Source organism: Pseudopipra pipra, chromosome W (genome assembly GCF_036250125.1).
Source record: "Pseudopipra pipra isolate bDixPip1 chromosome W, bDixPip1.hap1, whole genome shotgun sequence".
Taxonomy (NCBI): Eukaryota; Metazoa; Chordata; class Aves; order Passeriformes; family Pipridae; genus Pseudopipra; species Pseudopipra pipra.
The window spans coordinates 33,278,196-33,302,946 of record NC_087580.1 but is presented as its reverse complement, the minus strand read 5'-3'; the positions used below and the strand labels follow the sequence as shown (position 1 = coordinate 33,302,946).

At 53.8% G+C, this 24,751-nt stretch overlaps 2 protein-coding genes across 2 annotated transcripts in view; one reads left to right on the top strand and one right to left on the bottom strand.

The window, feature by feature from the left end:
• LOC135405259 (zinc finger protein 883-like) overlaps positions 1-24,751 on the top strand; it is a 142,024-nt gene that overhangs the window by 76,751 nt on the left and 40,522 nt on the right. The window lies entirely within an intron of this gene.
• On the bottom strand, positions 17,513-19,256 carry LOC135405299 (zinc finger protein 501-like). Its single transcript, XM_064639968.1, has one exon. The coding sequence runs from the start codon at positions 18,943-18,945 to the stop codon at positions 17,641-17,643; it is 1,305 nt and encodes a 434-aa protein (XP_064496038.1). The 5' UTR covers positions 18,946-19,256; the 3' UTR covers positions 17,513-17,640.

Here is a 24,751-nt window from a genome sequence, read left to right as displayed (position 1 = left end):
CCATGGTAACCGACCATAGCAATGAGACTGTATGATGGTTGCCATGGTAACTGCACATGGCAATGGAAATGTATGATGATTGCCATGGTAACTCACGCTAAGAATGGGAATGTATGATGTTTGCCATGGTAACTGACCATAGTGATGGGAAATGTATGATGGTTGCCATGGTAACTCAGCTTAGCAATGGGAATGTATTATTGTTGCCATGGTAACTGACAGTGACAATGGGAATGTGTGATTGTTGCCATGGTCAACGATTGTAGCAAAAGGAATGTATGCTGGTTGCCATGGTAACTGACCGTAGCAATGGGAATGTATGATGGTTGCCATGGTAACTGACTGTGGCAATGGGAATGTATTCTATTTCCAAGGTAACTGACCGTAGCAATGGGAATGTATGGTGGTTGCCATGGCAACTGTGATTTCCTTAGACTATGAGCACGACATTTTCATCTGCAAAAACATCTGTGAGTGTCCAGAAATCTCCCAAGATGGGCTTTAAAGGTCTCAAGCACATGAGCACTAGAGAGGGGCTAAGGAGCTGTGGCCTCACTGGTGTGGAGACTGAGGACAGTACAGGACAGCCCTGAGAGGGCTTGAAGCGAGGGTTTAGAGCTGATGGATCCTTTTGTCAGAGCAGAAAAGAGCATGACACAGAAAGAATTAATGCCAAGTGCAGCTGGGGAGGTCCTGAGTGGACACGAGGAAAAAGGAATTTCATTCCATGGAAAACACTGTGCTGCAACACATCACCCAGGAGGAGTCTGGATGAGCCCAAGGCTTTGTGTGTGCAGGAAGAGCCAGGGAGGACGCAGAGATGTCAGTGCAGGAAGGTGCCAGCCAGGTGGGGCAGCCGGGGGGATGACGACAGCCTGCAGGGAAAGGGGCAGGGCATGGACACCGTAGGACAGCCTGGGCTGGAGAGGAGACAGGGATGGGGAGAAGCTGAAAGGCCCTGACAGAGCCACCTTCTGCAGGCCTTTGGCCATGGCTGCTGTCTGTGCCCCTGATGCCAGGAGGGGAGTGGCCCTTGCAGCCCTGGGGCCTTATGGCCTCCTTGTCCCTGCTCAGCAGCCTGGCAGGTGCCACCCCATGGTCCTGCCCTTGGCATTGCACATCCCACATCCCAGTGCCCCAGGAAGAACCCTGAGGAATGAGGCAGGGACAGCATCTGCCTTCCCAGGGGCTGAGGGTCAGGGCTTGGCCCGTTGGATTAAAGAAACATGTCAAAGTTTATTCTGCATTAGAGCCACCTTTCCCTTGCTTGTCCATCCTTGTCATCACTGTCTGCAGTTTTCTGTTCCAACTGGAATCTGGGGACACTTTCACAGTCATGTCCTTCAGTGGGACCCATTAACAGTACAAGAAACTTCAGTATTTCAAACTCAGTTCCTCTCAGGGACTGAGTCTCATGTAAACAACATCAATCCCCCTGAGGGTCATGAAATGCCTGGGGCTGTTGCTGTGCTGCTGAGCTGCGTCAGGCTCCTGGCACACAGGGAGCTCCTGGCAAGCAAGAAGAGCTTCAAAGAGACAGCTCTGCTGGTGAGCAGCTCCTCTGCACAGCCCAGCAGGGCTGAGGGCACTGCCAGGGCAGCTCAGGGACACCAGCAGGGCACAGACAGAGCTTCAAGGGGCTCAGCACTGGCAGGATGGCTGAGAGCTCCCCGCAGGAGGAATCTTGGCAGGGTGCACATGGTGAGTCTGTGGCTGCAGGGCAGTGCAGGGGCAGCTCCTGGAGGCATCTCCTGAAGCTGGCCCAGCCCCAGCTGATGGGATGGGTGAGCAGGGGCTGTTTTGGGGCACTTTGGAAGAGCTGTGAAGCCGGGGGTGCAGCCAGGGGCGCCCAGGGCTGTGGGGCAGAGCAGGGTCCTGCAGCCCAGGGTGCTGTGCTGGGCAGGGACTCTGCTGCCTGCCAGGGGCAGCTCTCAGCCGGCCTGGGGAGCTGCTGCCAGGGCTGGGGCAGAAGGGCTGTGGGCAAGGAGCAAACCTGGCAGCTAAGGTAGGATCTTTTCCATGTCTCCCTGTTGCAGGGTCAGACCTGCTCACAGACCACTACATGATACTGAACGGAGAAGTTTTTGCAAAGCTCACAAAAGACACGGGCTACAGGAAAGGAATTAGTCCTGAGGTGTGTTTCCTGCTTAGGCATTGTAGCAGAGACATTGTTCTCTCAGTTCAGGAGGCTGCACTGAAATTCCAACTCTTTTACTCTCAGACATGAATATTTCAGACAGGATCAGAAATGAGCACAGGATCCTGGGCAGTGCTGAGCCTTCTTTTGGGGGTGGGCACTCTCCTGTCCCAGCCCTTGACTTCCCTGCAGGAGGGCTCCTGTCCTGCTCTGTCCAGCACAGCTGCACCTCTGGGCTGGCACAGGGGACACTTCACAGAGCTGCCCTTTCAAGCAGCACTGCCCTGCTCTCAGCACAGATCTTGGTGGGGTTTTTAAAGAGGAATCTGTGTGTGAAGTCCTCTTCAAGGCAGCCCAAGGGAAAGTGCAGGGCAGATGGGAAACAGGTTGAGAGGCACTGCAGCTCTCCTGGCCCTGCAATAAGCAATGGAGAGCTCAGCCCTTCTGCCTGTCCTGTCTCAACACTCTTCAGATTTGTCATCAGAAAAATTTGCCCCTAAAAAAACACCCCCCAGGTGTTATAACTGTAACCAAAAAATCCAGTCAAAATTATTTTAAGGATACACTGTGCCTCTCTCCTGCAGCCAAAATTTCTCCAAGACAACAGTACAGGAATTGAACTTTTCCATCAAAGCTGGGTTCCCTGTGACATCCCCTGTGATCATGAGAGCTGTCCCAAACCAGTTCCGTGTCTGCACTGCAGCAGAGCAAAGCTGAGTCCTTGGCAGCACATGGGCAGAGCTCCTGCTCCTCACAGCACCCTCAGAGAGCACAAACCAGAGAAAAGAAATGCCTTGACTTGGAGGGGATTTCCCTGAAAACTGCACTGGCTTTGCTGAGAGGGGGCTGTCTTAATTGTTCCCTGTGCTTTCCTTTTCAGAACAGACCCTGTCCTAAGGAACGGCAAATGTCCAACAGCAGCTCCCTCACCCAGTTCCTCCTCCTGGTGTTGGCAGACAGGCGGGAGCTGCAGCTCCTGCACTTCTGGCTCTTCCTGGCCATCTCCCTGGCTGCCCTCCTGGCCAACGGCCTCATCCTCAGCGCCGTAGCCTGCGACCACCACCTGCACACCCCCATGGGCTTCTTCCTGCTCAACCTCTCCCTCACAGACCTGGGCTGCATCTGCACCACTGTCCCCAAAGCCATGCACAACTCCCTCCGCAACACCACAACCATCTCTTACACAGGATGTGTTACACAGGTCTTTCTGCTTGTCTTCTTTCTTGGAACAGAGTTTTCCCTCCTGACCGTCATGTGCTATGACCGCTACGTTGCCATCTGCAAACCCCTGCACTACGGGACCCTCCTGGGCAGCAGAGCTTGTGCCCACATGGCAGCAGCTGCCTGGGCCACTGGGTTTCTCACTGCTCTGCATCACACAGCCAATACATTTTCCCTGCCCCTGTGCCAGGGCAATGCCCTGGGCCAGTTCTTCTGTGAACTCCCACACATCCTCAAGCTCTCCTGCTCACACTCAGGCTACCGCAGGGAAATTGGGCTCATTGTGGTTAGTGCTTTTTTAGGGTATGGTTTTTTCATTTTCATTGTGTTCTCCTATGTGCAGATCTTCAGGGCTGTGCTGAGGATCCCCTCTCAGCAGGGACGGCACAAAGCCTTTTCCACCTGCCTCCCTCACCTGGCCGTGCTCTCCCTGTTTATCAGCACTGGCATATTTTCCAACCTGAAGCCCCCCTCCATCTCCTTCCCATCCCTGGATCTGATTGTGTCTGTTCTGTACTCAGTGGTGCCACCAGCACTGAATCCCCTCATCTACAGCCTCAGGAGCCAGGAGGTCAAGGATGCCATAAGGAAAACACTGACTGGATGCTTTTCCGGAGCAATTATGTGCCAGGTTTCTGATGTGTAGCATTCAGAATGGGACTCCTTAATGGACCAGCCTTCCTGCTCAGGTTTTTCGTGGAGGTCATCAGGTTGTTCTTGCAATAATTTTCTGTGCAATTAAATATTATGCATCTACCTTCTAATTTAGTGTCTACCCACTGAATTTGTCCCAGACATGTACAAATGGTGAATTGTGCTCACTGAGGATTTTAACAAAATAAAGGACCCTGCAGTGCCTTCTTTGTCCAAGACCCTTCTTCTTAGATGTTCCTAAAGGACAGCACACTGCAGGACAGGGGGTATTTGCAAATGGGAAGGGGACAATAATCTCAGCCCATCAGCACTGCCAGGGAGCAGCAGGGCTTGGTCTTTGCAGAGCTGCTCTTTGCCACTTCCACACTGTCCTCCTGAGCCCCTTTCTTGCTGTAAGGCCTGAGTGCTCTCTGAGCACAGTCCTGGGGGGTGGAAGCCCTTGGAGCACAGGCAGGGACAGGCCCTGGGAACTTGTGAAGCAGAGCTGGGCTCCCTTACAGCATCTCCAGGATGCTGTGGGATCTTCTGAGGCCACTGCATGTACTGGGTCACTTCTTCTGTGACCTTGCTCCAGGGCTGCAACTCTCCAGCAGTTTCCCCATGACACTCCTGCTCTCTGCTTTCCAGGTTTCATTTTCAGATCCAGTCTTCCCCTCCTGTTCAAAGGGACATCTTGTGAGTGCTTCAGAGCTGCCATCCTGGGGCAGCTCCTGCCCAGCGTGGGCAGGCACAAGGTCTCTCCACCTGCTCCTCTCCCCTCCCCAGTGCCACTGTTTTCTGCAGCCTCCTCATCCTTGCCCAGCACAGCCCTCCTGGCACAGTTGGACACAGCCCTTGTTCTACCCCCTCCTCAGGCACCTGCCCAACCCCCTCAGCTCCAGCTTGATGGCCAGAAACCTTCAGGGCAGGGAGGCACTGGGCAAAATGCTGAGCAAACCTTTCAGCTGCACTCAAATCCAATTGGAGGGGTTGGCCTCAAAGAAGAAATCCCTTCTCATTCTCCAGAACCACCAGGAGAACTTGTGTTGTGTCCTGGACACTCCTCTGGAAGTGTGGGCTATGGAAAAGCTTTTGGTGTCAGGGCTATTGAGATGTCTGGGCAATGTTACTGGGAGACCTCTCCCAAACACTTGGAAAAGCCAGAGCCATCCCAGAGCTTCCTGGGGCCTTGGGAAAGGCAGACATGGAAGCAGTCTGCAAACAGGGCAGCAAGGAGGGTTGGCAGAGTTCCAGACTACTCAGGCTCAGCAGGGAAGGGGATAGGGCAAGTCCTCCTGCAGCCATTGCCAGGCATGGGAAGGACAAGGCAGGGATTGCAGAACCCCTGTGGGAGGCAAAAGAAGGGGATGTTTTGTGCCCAGACTTTATCAAGGCCCTTGACATGGTCTTCTGTGGTGTCCTAATGGCCAGACTGGTGAGAGCTGGACTGAAGATGTGGTGGGTGGGAAGTTGGCTGAATGAAGAGTGTCAAATAAAATCCATGGTACAAAGTCCTCTTGGCAGCAACTTCCTGGTGAAATCCCTCAGTGACCAGCCCTTGAACAACACTATAGAACATCTTTGTTATCTCTCTGTACAATGGGATAAAATGTGTTTTCAAGTCCTTTGTGGATGATTCCAAATTTCAGGGAGCCCTTGAGCAACCTTTCCTGGTTTAAAGACATATTGGGGCAGGAACTCCAATAAAATGAATTCACTCCTCTTTTATTCCCCACCACTACAAAATACAAGGAGGTATAAGTGAAAAAAATAACAGTTGACTGACAGGAAATATAACAGCAAAACCAGAAATACCAACAAAACAGTTCAAAGCTACAACAGAGAGGGAAATTGCCTCCGCTGTCTCCCCCTGTCCCAACTCCCTTTTGTAAACAGGTGAGAACAGGGATCAATACATGCCTCCCTTTCCCCTTTTCCCTCTGAATGAACAAAGAAAAAAAAAAACAAAACCATGGGAAAGAGGGGGCAAAGCAAAATCTGGGAAACTCTCTGGTCTGAGATCAGTTGTGCTGCCCAAGAACACGCTGACTCCAGAGGTGTCCAAGCGGGGCAGAGCCGGCGACTCCGGTCCGTGCGGCGGCGGGGGGGAGGCAGCGGCTCTGCTTGATTCCATGGAGTTCTGGGGAGGCAGAGTGGCCCCTTGGTTCCACGAGGCTCTGAGATGTCCCATGATTCCTTTTGTCCCAAAGAGACCCTGCATGTCACAATGGTCCCTTGGTTCCATGAGATTCCACAGTGTCCCTGCATTCCTTTGGTTCCATGAGGCCCTGCAGTGTCACGGTGCCACTTGATTCCGGGACATTACAAAGAATCAGAATGGCCCCTTGATTTAAGGCCAAATGCACATGGGGCTGCCTTGGGGGGAGTGTGGGCACCCAGACAAGGGAGTTGTCACCCCCTGGACTCAGCCCTGGGGTCACCACATCTGGACTGGTCTGTCTGTCTGTGAGGTTCCCCATTCTGGAGGAATGAGGAAGAACTGGAGAGGGTCTAGAGCAGATCTGACAGGATGGAGCTTTTCTCTGTTTTGGAAAAAGAATGAAATCTCCACAGAGTAGCATTGAAAGTTCAGACTGAAGGTGAGGAAAAAGAAATATCACTCAACGGGGAGCCTTGTGCTGCAAGAGGTCACCCAGAGGGAGTCAGGATCAGCCCATGGCTTTGTGTTCCAGGGAACAGCCAGAGCTGGTGCAGAGACATCAGGGAGGGTCTAGAAATGCTGCTGGGAGGGGGTGGGAAAGCAGGAGGGGTGTGTGCAGCCTGCAAGGCCAGAGCAGCAGCAGGGCCAGGGCAGGACAGCCTGCAGGAGAGATGGCCAAGGGCTCTGGCAGGGCTGCAAGGCCCAAAGGCACCCAGGCCTTTGTCCCCTTGCCTCTGGCAGCTGCCTCTGCCACTCAGGCCACCACAACCAACTTGCCTGGCAGGTTCTGCACTTGGTTTCTGCCTCGCCCCTCCCTCAGCAGCCTGGCAGGGGCTGCCCAGTTTTGGGCCTTTGTTGTTCCTCCCCCTCCCATCCCAGTGCCCCCCAAACAGCCCTGAGCCAGCCGGGAGGGACAGGATCTGCTGGGCCAGGGCCTGGGGCTCAGGCCTTGGCCTTTGTGCTCCACAAAACCAAGGCAGGCTTTGCTCAGCATTGCAGGGGCCTGCCCAGAGCCTTTGTCTGCCTGCACTCCTGGCCTCCAAGGAGCTGCTCCAAGGAGTCCCTGGGGAGGCTTTGTCAGTGCCTGCCCTCAGTGGGGCCCAGCAATGCTTCAAGGCACTTGGACTTTGGCTTCTGACTTCTTCAGCAGCTTCTTCAATCTTCTGTCAGTACCTCAGGACCATGGGCTGGGCTGCAAACACACCGTGGGGCTCATTAAATTCCAGAAATCCCTCAGGATCTCTTTGTCTTCCTTTAATTGTCTTCAAAGCAATTTGAAAACAAGTCTTCCAAGTTTGTACTTTTTTTGTTTTAATTCAATTATGGATATTTTGTAGTTCAGAGAAGAGGTGATAGAGGTGTTCTCCAAGTGATCTTGATGCTGAGTGTCTCCTCAGGAGACCACACTGACCCTGGATGATCAACCTTGCTCCTCACCCCCCAACCTCACCAGTTCTGCCATGGCCCATCTTGGACTGACAACTGATGCAGCTCTAAACACACTGTGGGACCCATTAAAACACTGTCAAACAAGTTATTTCCCTTCCTTTCATTGTCTTCAAGACTTGTTCAGCTAATTGGAGTTGTTTTGTAGTTTAGTTAATGAAGAAGATTTTGAAGTGGAAGTCATGAAAAATATATATTTTTTGATGAAAGAGAATGATTTACACAGAGCCTTGGGATGCAAGAGGGTCAGGGCACAAAGGATTTGGATCCAAAGATAAGGGGCAAAAGAGATTAGTAGCACTTAATCATTGACCAAGTGAACAATTATCAAGTGGTTCAATAACATTTGCTACAATTTTAACAGTGACTGAATTACAGATTCACAATAACAACATTCATCATCATCATGGCCAGGTTTCGCGAACGAAGATTTGGGACGGCTCTATCCACATTTATTACAGGCACGCTGGTGGCTAATGAGGCCAATATGAGATAGACATAACTGATTGCAAAAGGCACAGCAGAAAGACTCCTTAGGTGGTATATTCTGCAAGACACGGTTCTTTCTGCGTTGTCTTTTCTCCTCAAGGGTGATCCTGCGTGCGTTCTCAAAAGCATCAGCTGCGTTATAGATGGTGTGTCTCCAGGCCTCCCAACTGGAGGTCAGAGTAGACCAGTTATGATGATCAATATGGCCAAGGCTAAGATGTTGTTTCAGGGAGTCCTTGTATCTTCTCTTTGGGGCTCCTTTCTTGCAGCAGCCAGTGGCAAGTTCACCACAGAGCAAGATCTTAGGGAGGCAGTGGTTGGTCCTTCATCCTGGAGACGTGCCCTGCCCAGCACAGCTGTGTTCTCATCAACATGGCCTCAATACTTGTGACTGCTGCTTGTTCTAGAACAGATGTATTGGTCACATAATCTGACCAGTGAATGTTTAGGATTGTGCAAAGGCAGCGTTGATGGAAGCGTTCTAAGAGACGTAGGTGGTGGTGGTAGATGACCCATGATTCAGATCCGTATAAGAGAGTGGACAGCACTATGGCTCTGTAAACACTGATCTTCAAGTGTTTATAACGCCAAACTCTTTTATGAAGCTTTCCAAAAGCTCTCTATGCCTTTGCTAACCTGTTGTCTATCTCTCGGTCAATCTCACCATCCGAAGAGATGAGGCTACCCAGGTAATTAAACTGCTGAACTGGTTTGAGCACTGATTGGCCAATGGTGATATGGGGATGAAGGAAGACTTACTGAGGTGCAGGTTGATGGAGAACCTCTGTCTTCTTTAAGCTGACTTCCAGCCCAAAGAACTCAGCAGCGTCTGCAAAGCAGGATGTTAAACACTGCAGAGCTGCTTCTGTGTGTGCAACAAGGGCAGCGTCATCAGCATAAAGCAGCTCCCGGACAAGATGGTTTAAGGTCTTGGTGTGGGCCTTCAGTCGCCTTAGGTTGAAAAGGCTTCCATCAGTACGGTATCGAATGTAGATCCCGTCCTGATCATCGAGGTCTGCCGTGGCCCTTTGGAGCATCCTGCTGAAAAAGATTGTGAATACGGTTGGTGCAAGAACGCAGCCTTGTTTCACACCACTGGTTATTAGAAAGGGCTCAGAAAGTTCATCGCCATATCTGACTTGGCCGTGCTGATCCTCATGGAGTGAGATGATTATTTTAAGGAACTTGGAGGGACAACCTAAACGTTCCAAAATCTGCCACAGACCTTTTCTGCTCACAGTACCAAAAGCCTTGGTGAGGTCGACAAAGACATAGAGACTTTTGTTCTGTTCCCTACACTTCTCTTGCAGTTGTCTGAGAAAAAACACCATGTCTGTGGTGCTCCTGTTGGCTCTGAAACCACACTGACTTTCAGGTAGCATTCCTTCTGCTCTCGGGTATTAGTATGTTCAAGAGTATTCTTGCCAGGATTTTGCCAGCAATGGAGAGCAGAGTAATACTACGGTAATTTGAGCAGTCTGATTTAGTACCTTTCTTTTTATACAAAGTGATGATGACTGCATCTCGAAGGCCTGATGGTAGTTCGCCTGGTTCCCAACAGCGCACCACAAACTCATGAAATTTAGCATGGAGTGCAAGGCCCCCACGTTTCCAGACTTTGGGTGGAATTCCATCAACCCCAGCTGCCTTGCTGATTTTCACCTGCTATATGGCCTTAAGGGTTTCTCCTAAAGTGGGGGCAGTATCCAATTCATATTTCACTGGTTGTTGTGTGATGGACTGAATTGCTGAGTCTTGGACTACACAGTTGGTGCTGAAAAGAGTCTGAAAGTGTTCAGACCATCGATTCAGAATGGAGGTTTTATCTGTTAGAAGCGTTTGCCCATCAGCACTGAGTAGAGTGCTTTGGGCTTGGTATGTAGGCCCATATGCTGAATAAAGGACTATCTTCTTGTGTATACATATATATACACACACACTGAACAGAATGAAAATTGGAACCAAAAATGAAGTTGAAGTCTACTCAACTGTTGGTCATAAAGTGGAATTAAGTTTAGGAGAAAACATAACCTAATTAGGAGGTTATGAAAGGCACATTAGTATGTGCTGGAAAAGTAATTTTTATATATGAAAACTATTTTATGCTTTATATTATCTGTATAATACACAGTCTTACACAAACAAACCAAGGATGTGCATGAAGTTCACACTAAAGCTCTGTACTATATCTATTGCAGTGCTGCATTCAGGTTACATTTGACCTGCAGGTGTAATGGAACCTCAGCAGAGTACAAGAGGGCAATCAAGAAAATAATGATCTTGGGGTGGCAAAGAGGTTTCTCTACATTGCTTTTCTGTGATGAAGAAATCACTGTCCCAGAGAAATCTTTGCAGGTGACAGGCTTGAAAAGGAAACACCTTCACAGCCAGAGCGAGGAGATCAGAAACCTTGCAAAATTCAACTGCAGCCAATGTGGAGGAATCTGACTTAGTCTTGGTTTTAAATATGACTAATGCTTCTCTTCCTTTAGCAGACGCACTAATTCATTTCTATAACCTGCAGCCTCCCCCAAAGTGCAGAAACTCCAGAAGTGAAATTTGTTGAAGCTGAACATCAGATGAAAAGCTTCAGGCCTCTTCCAGCACGATTTCATCAGCTCTACCTCCTCAAGAAGTCAGGAAAAAAAATACAGCTACATGAAAAGTAAATGAGCAGCTTTTTCTTACTCTGAAACCAGAAAATAATGACATGAAACCCAGATCAAATGCAGCACTATCACTTGTCTTTCCAAATGCCAGCATTAATTCTCTCTCTTGCAGCTCCCAGAGACTTGTCATCCTGATTATCTTCCCCATGCCCTTGGGGGCATTTTTGGAGCCAATTTACACTTCTAATATTTTTTTCTCTCCTGGAGAGAGAACTGATTTTGCCTGCACATTGTAATCCTTTCAGAAGAACTTTTCCCTTTTCCCCCTAGTTTTCCTCACTTGTTGTTATTACTTTTTTCCCCCTAAGTTTAAAAATTAAAGCCTTTACTCTGAAAGAGGGTGAAGGAAGAATGAAGAAGCTTCAAACCAAGGAGAAAAGCCTTAAAATCCGAATTTCTGTGAACAGCACAACAAGTCTCCTCCTGCATTAATGCCACCTCACGAAATGGCAACGGCCTCTGCAGGCAGCTGCCTAAAAACACCCACGGCTCCTCAGGAAAACAGAAATGCAATTGTTATATTTTTTTTCCCCCCCTAAAGATTTAATTTTTCTCTCTTCACATTCAGCCCCTCGGTGACTCCCGAGAGCCCTCTGCAAAGCCATAAACTGACTTTTGGAGGAGCTTTTGGACACCCCCGGGATCCTCCCCCGCGCTGCCGTGGGGCCCGTGGGTGTGTGAGGGGCTGAGGGGTCGAGCGCCTGGACACTGATAAATAAATATCAGCAGGCAGGGATACGGGCCCGCCCCCGCCGCGCTGCGCAAACGGCGCAGAAATACGCAAACGGCGTAAGATGGCACCGCTGGCGGCAATGGAGCGGCGCTACGCAAATCGCGTAAGGGGGTCGGCAATGCCCGCGGCGCTACGCAAACGGCGTAAGGGGGCGCCGGTAACGGCAATAGAGAGAGTTACGTAAGTTGCGTAAGGCTACGCAAATGGCGCAAGGTCACTGCCCTCAGCGCTACGCAAATGGCGGAAGGACCCCGGTGGCTTCCTAAGGGCTCGCGGACCTTTCCCGGTTCATCCCAGTCCTCTCCAAAGGGCTCCCAGTCCCTTCCTAAGGGCTCCCAGTCCATCCCAGTCCGCCCCAGTCCGCTCCTAACGCCGCTGCCCACAGCGCTACGCAAACGGCTTAAGGGGCTCTGCCGTTGCCCACAGCCCTACGCAAAGGGCGTAAGGGGCTCTGCCATTGCCCACAGCCCTACGCAAACGGCGTAAGGGGGCGCCAGTAACGGCAAGGGAGGGGAGCTACGTAAACTAAGTAAGGCTACGCAAATGGCGTAAGCGCCCTGCCCTCAGCGCTACGCAAATGGCGGAAAAGCCCCGGTTCCTTCCTCGGGGCTCCCAGTTTATCCCAGTACCTCCCAGTCCTTTCTTAAGGGCTCCTAGTTCATCCCAGCTATCGCCGCGTTCTCGCGCTTCCAGAATTTTCTCCCTCCGCTTCCCAAATATAAAAGGGACTTTCTGTGCTGAACACCGAGCCGGGAGCACTGATGGGCTCGGCGCAGGGGCCGTGTGGTATTTGGTTTCTCTACAGTTCGTGTTTTTATAATGAAGGGGGAAGGGAAGGAAGGGAGCCGCTCCTACCAGCACGTCAATAATCTGCTGCAAAGGACTGGAGCTCTCAGAGCCAATTAGTCCTCCAGTGAACCATTTAGCTGCTGAAATAAATCCAGTCCCAGGCACAGAATGAGCAGGATTCGAGACAGAAAAGCCTGTGTGGGTACTCAGGGCATTGAGCTCATGCGGATTTGTGCACAGGTGCAACTTGGTACATTTTAGTACTGAGTGCTTTTGATACACAAACTGGCCACCGAAACTCCCTCGGATCACAGTGTGCAAAGTTGGGACAGCTTTATCCAGAACACATGACCACACAATTTCTCAAAGCTGGATCAGAATCTGTGCCAGCCTGTGGTGGAACCATGAAAGCCACCCACAGGAGTTGCATTTCCCATTCGGATATCAGGTGGGGACAAGTCCCTGCCACAGGAATGGTAAATCCATGGTGGGGTGGGAAGGGCCAAGATGCTGCCCTGGCAGAGAAGGGTGGATGTGCCACTGCAACATCTCCCAGCAATGCTGCTGTGGGTGGAAAAACACCATTAAGGTGGGACAAAGTCTAGGAAAGCAACTGCAGAGTCTGTCTCCTCTAAATGTGATGTCTCCATCATCCAGACACAAAGCCATGCTTTGGACCTCCCTGCACCAGTCTTGCTTTTCCAGCTCCTTAAGTGCATCAGAACAAGACCAAAAAAATTACTTCTTTTTATATTCTTGTAGTGAGTTGACCCTGGCCAGATACCAGGTACCCACTAAAGCCACTCTCTCACTCTCCCTCTGCAACTGGGCAGAGGAGAGAGAAAAAAAAAAAACCAAACAAACCAGCTAAAAATTCATAAGTAGAGATAAGAGCTGGGAGAGGTCAGTGACTGATCACCTTCATGGGCAAAACAGACTCCAAGTGGGAATAGTACTTAAATTTATTACTAACAGGATAAGAGCCAAAGAGTGAGAAATAAAACAGTCTTAAAAACACCTTCCCCTCACCCCTCCTTCCATGTTCTCCCTCCTTCCCCCCAGCAGTGCAGGGGGACGGGAATGCGGGTCACGGTCAGTTGTTTCTGCCGCTGCTCAGGGAGAGGAGTTGGAGTCCTTTCCCTGCTCCCATGGGGTCCCTCCCGCGGGAGACAGTCCTTGATGGACCTCTCCAACGTGAGTCCATCCCTCGAGCAGCAGCTCTTCCCAACCTGCTGTCCCGTGGGTCACTCCTCCATGGGGTCAGTCCTTCACGGATGAGCTGTACTTGCGTGGATCCCCCACAGGGGCCATGAGTCCTGCCCGGGAAAAACCTGCTCCAGCCTGGGCTTCCCTCTCCATGGGCTGCAGGTCCTTGCCAGGACCCTGCTCCATCCTGGGCCTGCCACGGGGTCACAGCCTCCTTCCTGCATCCACCTGCTGCAGCGTGGGAGCCTCCATGGGCTGCAGGGGGGTCTCTGCACCCCGATGGTCCCCCACGGGCTGCAGGGGGGTCTCTGCACCCCGATGCTCCCCTATGGGCTGCAGGGGGGTCTCTGCACCCCGATGGTCCCCCACGGGCTGCAGGGGGGTCTCTGTACCCCGATGCTCCCCCATGGCCTGCAGGGGGGTCTCTGCACTCCGATGCTCCCCCATGGCCTGCAGGGGGGTCTCTGCACCCCGATGCTCCCCCAGGGGCTGCAGGGGCACAGCTGCCCCACCCTGCTCTGCCCCACGGGCTGCAGGGCCTCAGCTCCAGTGCCTGGAGCACCTCCTGCCCCTCCTCCTGCCCTGCCCTTGGGGTCTGCATTGCTGTTCCCATGTTTTCATTTTGCTCTTTCCTGGCTGGAACTCCTTCTGTGCCACAACTTTCTGTTCCTAAATATGTTATCCCAGAGGTGTTACTGTCACTCCTGACTGGCTCGGCCTTGGCCAGCAGCAGGAATTCCATCCTGGAGCCAACTGGCATTGGCTCCACGGGACAGGGGAAGCTTCTGGCAGCTTCTAACAGAAGCCAGCCCTGTAGCCCCCCCGCTACCAAAACCCAACCACAGAAACCCACTGCACCCAGTTACTTCCACTTGCCCCAGGATGGTTCCAGTTTCCATCAGGATGATCCCGGTTACTCCCACTCACTCCCAGTTTATGCCAGTTGCCCCCAGCATGCACCCTGTCACTCCCAGTTACTCCCACTTGCTTCCAGCATGATCCCAGTTGCTCCAAGGATGTTCCCGGTTGGCTTCCAGCATGGTCCCAATGGCTCCCAGTTCCCCCCTGCGTAGTTCCAGTCACTCCCAGTTTGATCCTGGTCCCTTACAGTCACTCTCACTGTGATTCCAGTATGGTGCTGGTCACTCCCACTATGATCCCAGTCACTCCCAGTCACTCCCAATAGGATCCCAGTTGCCCCCAAGGTGGTCCCAGTTGCTCCCAGTCACTCCCCCAGGACGGTTCCTTTCACTCTCAGGGACTCCCAGTCTGAGTCCAGTGTGGCCCCAGTCACTTCCAGTCACTCCCTGGAGGATGCCATTTGCCCCCTGCATGGTCCCAGTTGCTCCCAATATGAGTCCAGTCACCCCCAGTATGATCCCAGTAACTTCCAGACACGTCCAGTATGAAGCCAGTTTGATCCCACTCATCCCCAGCATGGCTGCAGTCCCTCTCACACACTCCCAGTATTATTGCAGTCACTCCCAGTATGACCCCAGTATGACCCGAGTAGGAGCCCAGCTGCTCCCAGTAGGATCCCAGTTGCCTCCAGTATGGTTCCAGGTGCTCCCCTTCACCCCTACTGTGGTTCCAGTCACTCCCAGAATGATCCCAGTCACTCCCAGCCACTCCCTGTATATCCCAGTTGTCTCCAGCATGCTCCCAGTCAGTCCCACTATGATCCCAGTCTCTCCTAGTAGGATCCAAGTTACCCCCTGCATGATCCCAGTCCCTTCCAGTCCATCCCAGTATGACTCCAGTATGATCCCAACGACACCCTGTATGGTGGCACTCACACCCAGGATGAAACCAGACATGCCCTGTCACTCCCAGGATAAAACCATTTGCCCCCAGCAGGGTCCCACTTGCTCCCAGTCACCCCACTATACTTCCAGTCCTTCCCAGTAGGATCCCTGTCACTCCCAGTCTCTCCCAGTATATCCCAGCTGACCTCAGCATGCTCCCAGTCACTCCCAGTACACTCTCAGGCAGTCCCAGTATGATCCCAGTCACTCTTGGTCTCTCCTAGTATATCCCAGTTGCCCCCAGTGTGGTCCCACTCACTCCTGAATGCTCCCAGTAGCTTCCAGCATGATCCCAGTTTCTCATAGCCACTCCCAGTCACCCCCAGTGGGGTCCTAGTCGCTCCCAGTATGATCCCAGTCACCTCCAGCGTGATCCCACTTGCTCCCAGTATATCCCAGTTGTGCCAACATGGTCCCAACTGCCCTCAGAATGCTCCCAGTCACTCCCAGTATGACCCCAGCCACCTTCAATGTGGGCACAGTTGCTCCCAGTATGATCCCAGTTGTGCCCAGCATGGTCCCAGTTGCTCCCACTTCCTCCTAGTGGGATCCTAGTAGCTCCCAGGTACCCCTAGCATAGAACCAGTCGCTCCCAGTATGATCCTAGTCTGATCCCAGTATGATCCCAGTACAATCACAATTGCCACCAGTATGATACCAGTGACTTCCAGACACTTCCAGTAGGAAGCCAGTTTGATCCCACTCATCCCCAGTATGGCTGCAGTCCCTCTCACATACTCCCAGGATTATTGCACTCACTCCCAGTATGATCCCAGTATGACCCAGTAGGGGCCCAGCTGCTCCCAGTATGATCCCAGTTGCCCCCAGTGTGGTTCCAGTTGTTCCCAGTCACCCCTACTGTGGTTCCAGTCACTCCCAGTATATCCCAGTTGCCTCCAACGTGCTGCCAGGTGCTCCCAGTATGATCCCTGTTCCCCAGTTCTGGTCCCAATGCATCCAGTCCGGGTCTCGGTGTATCCCGGTGTCCCCCCTGTCCCCCCACCCCGGTGTCACCCCCTTTTCTCTCCCCACAGAGCTCCTGAGCCGGCGGCGGCCGCAGCCCCTCCCCGGGGCCTCGGGCCCAGACTGGACCTCCCCCATCCCCTTCAGTATTTTGGGGGGTCGTGTGTCCCCCCCTCCCCTGTTGTCACTCTGCCTCTGCCCAGCTGCTCCCAGTGATCCCAGTAAAGCTTCCCAGTTCTCCCCAGTCCCGGTTATTGGGGGGCAGTGGGGGAGGAGCTTGGGGGGATCCCAAGGGGTGGAGCCGAGTTTGGGGGAGGCAGAACCGGCCCCGGGATGGATTAGGAATGGGGACCACCCTTTGTTTCCCCCTGGGTCAACCCCCTCTGGGACGGTCTTGGTGGGGCATCTGTCCCTTAAAAGGCACCCAGCTCACCCAAAAAGGTGCTGGGACCTCCCTAAATCTCCCCACAGGCCCCGGAGAACCCCCCAAACATGCACAGAGCCCACCCAGGACCCAACCTAACCTCTTTTTGGGGTGGTGGGACCCCAAACTGAGTTGGAGGGAGCTGGGGATTGGGGGATGATGTGGAAGATGTGAGAGGAGGGAAAAATGGGAGCTGGGACCCCCCAGAGTAATCCAGGCGGGGGTGGGGATTGAGGAGACTATGGAAAAGTGGAAGGAACAGGGAGAAGGGTGGAAAAGGCGGTCTGGTGGGGCAGATGGTCCCATGGGGGTCTTTGGGCACAAGGGGGTTGGCAAAGGGGGGTGGCCCCCTGAGCTCCCAACTTCCTGTGGGGTGCTGGGGGCTGCTGGATCCAGTCTCAGACTTGGATTATGCCAACAGTTTGTTTAGAGGAATTACAGAGGTGTGACTGAACCACTTTTGTTCCCCAGGTTTTAATGATGGCAAATCAGATCTATCGATAGAAAGGAATTTATTTAGGGTTACAAATGATCAGACAAAAGATCTTAATCAGAAGTATTAACTGCACAAGAGAAACACTAAAACTACCAGGAGTACAGCATAAGATAGGACAGTGCTCTACACTAAAGCAATTGTTGAAGCAATTCTACTAAATCTGGCAAAAAAGCAATAACTCTCAATTAGAGATGGATGGAACTCCCCCAGACCAACGCTCATGGGGAGATCTCTGCTCTCAACCTCCAGCAGGGGTCCCCAGCCAGGGCAGGAATCTCCACACACCCCGCCAAGAAGGGTTCTGTTGGAAGAAGCTGCCCCTGGGAAAGGGGACTGGCCCTTTCTGGTCGAAAGGGATGGACTGACAGTCACTGGACTCCAGGGGTTGCCTCAACATCAGGGGCTTCATTCGGGGTGGAAGCAGCGGCCGAAGCTCTTCCCGCAGTCGGGGCACTGGTAGGGCTTCCGTTACCGGTGGGTCCGTTGGTGTTTGGTCAAGGTAGAGCTGTGGGGGAAGGTCTTCCCACACTCCCCACACTTGTAAGGCCTCTCCCCGGTGTGGATGCGCCGGTGGGTGATGAGGTGGGAGTTCCGGTTGAAGCCCTTCCCGCAGTCAGTGCAGTGGAAGGGCCTCTCATCTGTGTGTGTCTGCTCATGTCTGAGGAGACTTGAGCTGGTCTGAAACCTCTTCCCACATTCCAAGCACTTGTAGGGCCGTTCACCACTGTGGATGCGCTTGTGGGTGATGAGGTTGGAGCTGTTCCTAAAGCTCTTCCCACATTCCTCACAGAGGTAGGGACTTTCCCCAGTGTGGATGTGCTGGTGTTGGATCAGGCTGGAGCTCTTCCTAAAGCTCTTCCCACATTTCTGACAGAGGTAGGGCCGTTCCCTAGTGTGGATGAGCTGGTGGGTGCGGAGGCTGCAGCTGTCCCTGAAGCTCTTCCCACATTCCCCACACGTGTAGGGCCGTTCCCCAGTGTGGATGTGCAGGTGTCGGATCAGGCTGCAGCTGTCCCTGAAGCTCTTCCCACATTCCCCACATGTGTAGGGCCGTTCCCCAGTGTGGATGTGCAGGTGTCGGATCAGGCTGCAGCTGTCCCTGAAGCTCTTCCCACATTCCTCACACGTGTACGGCCGTTCCCCAGTGTGGATGTGCAGGTGTCGGATCAGGCTGAAGCTGTCACTGAAGCTCTTCCCACATTCCCCACATTTGTAGGGCCATTCCCCAGTGTGGACGCACTGGTGTTTGAACAGGTGGGAGCTCTGGTTGAAGCTCTTCCCACATTCCCCACACGTGTAGGGACGTGCCCCAGTGTGGATCTGCTGGTGTCGGATCAGGTGGGAGCTGTTCTTGAAGCTCTTCCCACATTCCAAGCACCTGAGGGTCTTCTCTCTGCTGGGAGGTTGCTCAGGGACCACCAGCTCAGAGCTCTGCCTCAAGCTCCGGCCGCCTTCCCGGCACAGGCTGGCTCTTTCCTCCTCAGAGCACCCTGGGATGGCTTTGGAGCCCCTCCTGTGGGGGGATCTCCGGCCCTTTTCCTCCCCGCTGCCTTCCTGCACCGTGGAGCCCTTCAAAACGGCCTCTCCCACCAGGGTCTCACAGGGGGATTTGTCCTCCGGGCTCTCCGTCCTCAGCTCGGGGCCTGGGGCAGGAAGCAAGAAGGACAGGCAGGGGATTTGCCTCCGGCCCACAGGGAAGGCCAAGGACATCCCCCCAACTCCGGCCCCGGCAGGACGGCGGCGCCAGCGGGGTTGTCCTGCAGCCGGGGCCATGCTCGGCTGACAGAGCCAGCACAACACCCGCCCAAAGGGACACTGACTTCCTCCTCACCTGCCTGGGGGGCCCAAGGCATCTTCCTCTTCCTCACAGCCTCCTCCTCCATCCGCCCAAGCTTTGGGAAGGACAAATCCTGATGGGGGGAAAACAAGGGCTGAGCGCGTTGGCTTGGGGGTTCCTCCTGACCAAGTCCATCTCTAGAACTCACCGGGCATCCTGTGACCATAAAAACCTCCAAAACACCAAGATTCAGCCCAGAAAAACCCAAACCACCGAGATTCAGGCAAAAAACCCTTCAGAAACAGAAAGATGAACCCCCCCCACAAAGTGCAAAAAGTTAAAATTCAGCCAAAAATACTGCAAAATATGAAGATTCATCCCAAAAAAATAGTGCTTAATTAGGAGGATGAGGGGATTGAGGTCATTTCATGAGCACTTGATTCAGTTGCTACATATTAATCAAAAGCTGTATTAATGTAGTGTCACTTCAAACTCTCCAGGGCTGTTCCTCGAGGTTCTCTGGCCCCCTGCCAGTCCAGGGCTGTTTCTCCAAACCACCAAACCAAGTGTGCCAAACGCCCTGGTTGGTCAGTGCCGGCTGGGGGAGCAGGCACTCGGTGAGGGGATGAGAAAACTGCACCTGGGGCTGGGCTGAAAGAGGCTTCAGCACCACTTCTGATGGCCCAGGGGCAGCATCTGGCTTCTCCCAAACAGAGACATGGCACTTGTTCCTCTGCAGGGAGTCAAGGGCAGGAGGGTGACTCCTGCATGGATGGAATGGCAGAGGATCCCTTGGGTCCCCAGGATGGATCAGCACTCAGGGATACAAACTGCCCTCAGGTTCAGGATGCAGCTGCCAGCACAGATTTCCCTGCAAAGTCTGCAGGGAGTCAAACTCTGGAGAGGAGATTGTGCCCCATGGATGGGATTGCAAAGGCTCCCTCAGGTCCCCAGAAGGAATCAGCAACCAGGAATAGACACAAAAACCCACCCCAAAGAGTTCTGGGGATGTGTCCTGTAGGGAGGGGACAGTGTCACCCCACCAAGGAATGGCTGGCAAGTGGGAGGCTGCTCCAGGGCTCTGCAAGAGGCCTCCTGCTCTGCTCGGCCCCACCACTGGCTGGTACCAACACCCCCGACTGCCCCCGGCCCTGGGCAGCTCTGCTGCCACAGGCTGTGCCCTCACCGTGGCCCTGCAATGGCCCTGCCTGTCCCTCACCCGTGGCCCTGCCCGTGGCCCTGTCCCTTGGCTCTCCCTCTGCCAGCTCAGTGTGGGGCACACGGGCTGGGGGTCCCTCCCAAGCCCCCCGGGCAGCCGGCGTTGGCTGGGGGGATGTGAGGGCTGGGCCTGCTCAGCACAGCCCCGGCCTCGTGCCCAGCGCCTCCTTCCTGACCCACACAAGACCTTCCCGGCCCCCCCAGGGCTCCCCTGCTGCTGCCTCTGCTCCTGGCCCTGCCTTTGCTGCTCCCTTGGCTGAGGCAGTGGCTGCAGAGGGGGATGGCAGCAGCTTCAGCTTCACGGCACTTCCTGGGGGGAGCTCAGCCCAGGGGGGACGGGCAGGGACCTGATGGGGATGGACAGGGGCCCAGCAGGGACAGACAGGGCCTGCAGGGAAGGCATAGGCACAACCTGGCCCCCCACACTGCCACCGCTGTCTCTGCTCCTCCTTGCAGGCTCCGTGGCCAGGCACAGTTTGTGTTCCTGGGTGCCCACCATCTCAGCACTTGGAGACGCTCAAATCAGCGCCCGCAGCTCTGCAGCAAAGCCCCAGCTCACCTGGCACACAGGGGATGGACACAGCACCTGCTCGGGATGGGCACCTTCGCCTCTTCCCCACCACGGGGCTCTCCTTCCTCAGCAGCACCTCTGCCTTGCACTTATTCTCAGCCTCACCTCAGGGACAGCTCTGGGCTCACCTCCGCGCCACTTCTCAGCCTCACCTCAGGGCCTGGGCTCAAGGACAGGAACCTGCAGGGAGGGGACATCAGGTGCAAGCTCAGGGCTGCCTGCTTGCACTGGCCTCTGGGCTTCTTTCTCCTTCTATAATCATCCCACAACTTAGCCTGCTTTTCTAACACCACACATTTACAGACTAACCTTGGAGATAGATATGGACAGACAACTCTATCACCCTGGGGATAGAGCCTCAAGCATGTGCTGCCATAGGAATGGGAATCAGAGAATCACAGAATCAGCTGGGTTGGAAAAGACCTCTGAGATCATCAAGTCCAACCCTGGATCCAACCCCGCTCTACTTCCCAGACCATGGCACTGATGCCACATCCACTCTCACCTTCAACACCTCCAGGGACGCTGACTCCACCCCCTCCCTGCCCAGACCATTCCAAGGCCTGACTACTCTCTCCGCAAAAAATTGCTTCCTAATATCCAACCTAAACCTCCCCTGGCACAGCTCCAGACCCAGCCCTCTTGTCCTACTGCTGCTTCCTGGCACAACAGCCCCACCCCCACCTGGCTCCAACCTCCTGGCAGGGACTTGCAGAGAGTGAGGAGGTCTCCCCTGAGCCTCCTCTTCTCCAGCCTCAACACCCCCAGCTCCCTCAGCCTCTCCTCACACCACTTGTGCTCCACTCCCTTCCCCAGCCTCGCTGCTCTTCTCTGCACCTGCTCCAGCCCCTCCAGGGCCTTCCTCAACTCAGGGGCCCAGAGCTGGACACAGCACTCCAGGGGTGGCCTCACCAGCGCTCACTCCAGCCCAACAATCACTTCCCTGCTCCTGCTGACACACTCTTCCTCACACAGGCCACCAGCCATTGGCCCTCTTGGCCACCTGGCCACACTCTGCCTCCTCTTCAGCTTCCTGTCCATCCACACTCCCAGGTCCCTTTCTGCCTGCCTGCTCTCCAGACACTCTGGCCCCAGCCCGGGGGGCTGACGGGGCTTCTTGTGGCCAAAGGGCAGGACCCAGCCCTTGGCCTGCTGGAACCTCATCCCCTTGCAATCAGCCCATGGATCCAGCTGGGCCAGGTCCCTCTGCAGAGCCCTCCTGCCTTCCAGCCCATCAACACACCCCCAGCTTGGTGTCACCTGCTCATTTGCTGATGAAATGCCTGGTTCTGCAGCAGCTGCAGATGCTCAAGGGGCAGCAGGACCAAGTCAGGGGCCTGGGGGGGCCTGGGGGGCTTTGGGGTCCTGGAGGGTCCTGGGGGAGCTGAGGAGGGGCTTTGGGGATTGGGGGTACAAACCAGTACAGATCAGTACAGACCAGTACAGACCAGTACCTCCTCATTGCTCCCCAGATCTCTCCTGGAGCTGGGCCACGTTGTCTTGGGACATCTGAGCCCCCCCAGTGCCTTCCCAGTACAGCCCAGTGCCCCCAGTACAGCCCACTGTGTTCCTGTCCCAGGGTGCCGGGTGATCCCTCTTTGGGGGAGAGTTGGAAGGGATTTGAAGGGGGAGCTGGGGGAGATTTGGGGGGATCTGGGGGGGGGGTTGATGGGGATTTGGGGGATTTTGGGGTGCTTTGCATGTATTTGGGGGAGTTAAAAGGGGTCTTGGGGGGGTCAAAGGGATCTGTGTGGGGAGGGGATTAAACGGAAAATGGGGGCTAGGGCACATTTTAGGGGGTTAATGATGTCTGGGGGAAAGAGGATGAGCAGCACCATGGGCAGGTGAGTCCTGAGACCCCCTTAGTGTATCCAAGACCCTCTTTGTGACCCTCAAAACCCTCTGGGACTCCCAAAATCCCCCTAGAAACCCCCCAGACTGCTTCAAAGACACCCCCCCCCAAAGCCCTCTAGGACTTCTTAGTTCCCTTGGAGACTCCAAAACTCCCTCACGGACTCCCAAACCCCTTCAGGGACCTTCAACCTCCTCCCTAAGTCCCCTCACGACATCAATCCCCCCCCGAGACACCCTAACACCGCCTCAGGGACCCCTAAAAGCCCCTAAGGGACCGCAAAACCACAGAACAGCAGAAGAGCTTTCTGTAAAGGAAGGGAGTAAAGAATCTGAGAAGGAGGAGACCAAGGAAAAACTGAAGCAAAGCAATAAAATCATCCTGGCCCTTCCAGTTTTTCCTTCACCTTTTTCTCTCTTTTCCTTTTTTTAGGGTTCTTTTTTTGTTTGGGTGGTTTTGATTTTTTTTTCCGAGGGACTTTCTCGGCAATCGAATCAAACATCCGAGTTCTTGGGAGGCCTCCGGGCCCCGCGGCCCCGCGAGACGGTTCCAAGGCCCTGCGCTCTGACCCTCGGGAACCCTCGAACCCCCCCGCTAAACCCTCCCGAGCCCTCCAGCCTTTCCACCCACAGCCGCGCTCCCCGCAGCCCCCGAGGGGATCCCCAGACCCCGCTCTCCCGCACCCCCCGCCAGCTCACACAGACAAAGGCCCCGCCGCCATCACCGATTCCCGCTCTGCGCGCGCACCGCCTACAGAGAACACCGCCGCAGCCAATCAGCGCGCGGCCACGCCCCCCGTAAACCCGCCGTCGCGCCTGCGCGCCGCGCGGGGCAGCACGGGAGTTGTAGTCTTGTCGGATCATAGCGGCCCTCTGCACCCGAGCGGAGTGAGGATTTCGGTTTTTTTTCTTTTTCTGTCTTTTTTTTCTCTCTTTTTTTTCTTTCTTTTTTCTTTTTTTTTCTTTCTGCTTTCTTTTTCTCCCTTTTTTCTTTTTTTTCACTTTTTTCCTTTTTTCTTTCTTTTTTTCTATTTGTCTCATTTTTTCCTGTTTTTTCTGTCTTTTTTTCTCTTTTTCTCCTTTTTCTCTCCTTTTTTTCTACGTATTGGCTTTTTTCTCTTTTTTTTTTCCTTCTTTTACATTGTTTTCTATCAGTTGTATTTTCAAGGAAGATTTAAACACAGATCAAAACAATCTCCAGGTACAAATCTCATGACAACAGATAATCTGCCATTGTTCCAGGTCCAAGAGGATTCCCAAGATCACAAACACTGAGACATGAAAGGTGTTCACACAAAAACAGCTTTCCCTGCTTTTTCCACAGGTAAAGCAAGTGTGGAAGGGGCACTTGGCCCCAGGCAAGATGCTTTTACAGCCACTTTAAGCAGCCCAAAGTGGATCTGGCTGGCAATGGGATTATGCCCCTGCTTTCAAGGAGGATTTGCAGAGTACATTTCGGGGCAACAGGGCCATTTCTTCATGTCCTGAAGGGATGAGAAGAGGGGGGAGCAGGTGCTGTGGCCCCAGAGCTTCTCTCTGCTTTGGGGACACTTCTGTGTTTTCCTCTGTCCATTGAATTCCCAACAAGAAGGAAAAAGCTACAGGAACTCCAGTCTGGAGTGCTCAGGACATGTGGAAGCAGGGGAATTTTTCTTCCCAGCTGGGATTGAGAGTGCAATTTCACACTCCTTGGGAGAGCATCGACTAAAACATCCCACACACACCCCACAGCCACTCAGGACACAGCCAAACACACCCACTCACACCCACACAAGCAGCTCATCCTGCACTTCAGCAGGATGGCCCTGACCAAGCAGAGGGACCAAAATCACCTGGAAACACACCCCAAGGGCCCCAAAACACACTCAAAACACACCCAGATCACCCCAAAACACACCCCAGGGAACCCAAAACACACCTGGGGGGCCCCCAAAACACACCCAAACACACCCAAACACAGCAGCTCATCCTGCATTTCAGCAGGATGAGCCCTGACCGAGCAGAGGGACCCAAAATGCACCCAGATCACCCCAAAACACACCCCGGGGACCCCAAAATACACTCCGGGGATCCCCAAATCTCCGGAGAGACCCCAAAACACACCAGATGGCCCTGACTGAGCAGAGGGACCCAAAATGCACCCAGATCACCCCAAATCCCAC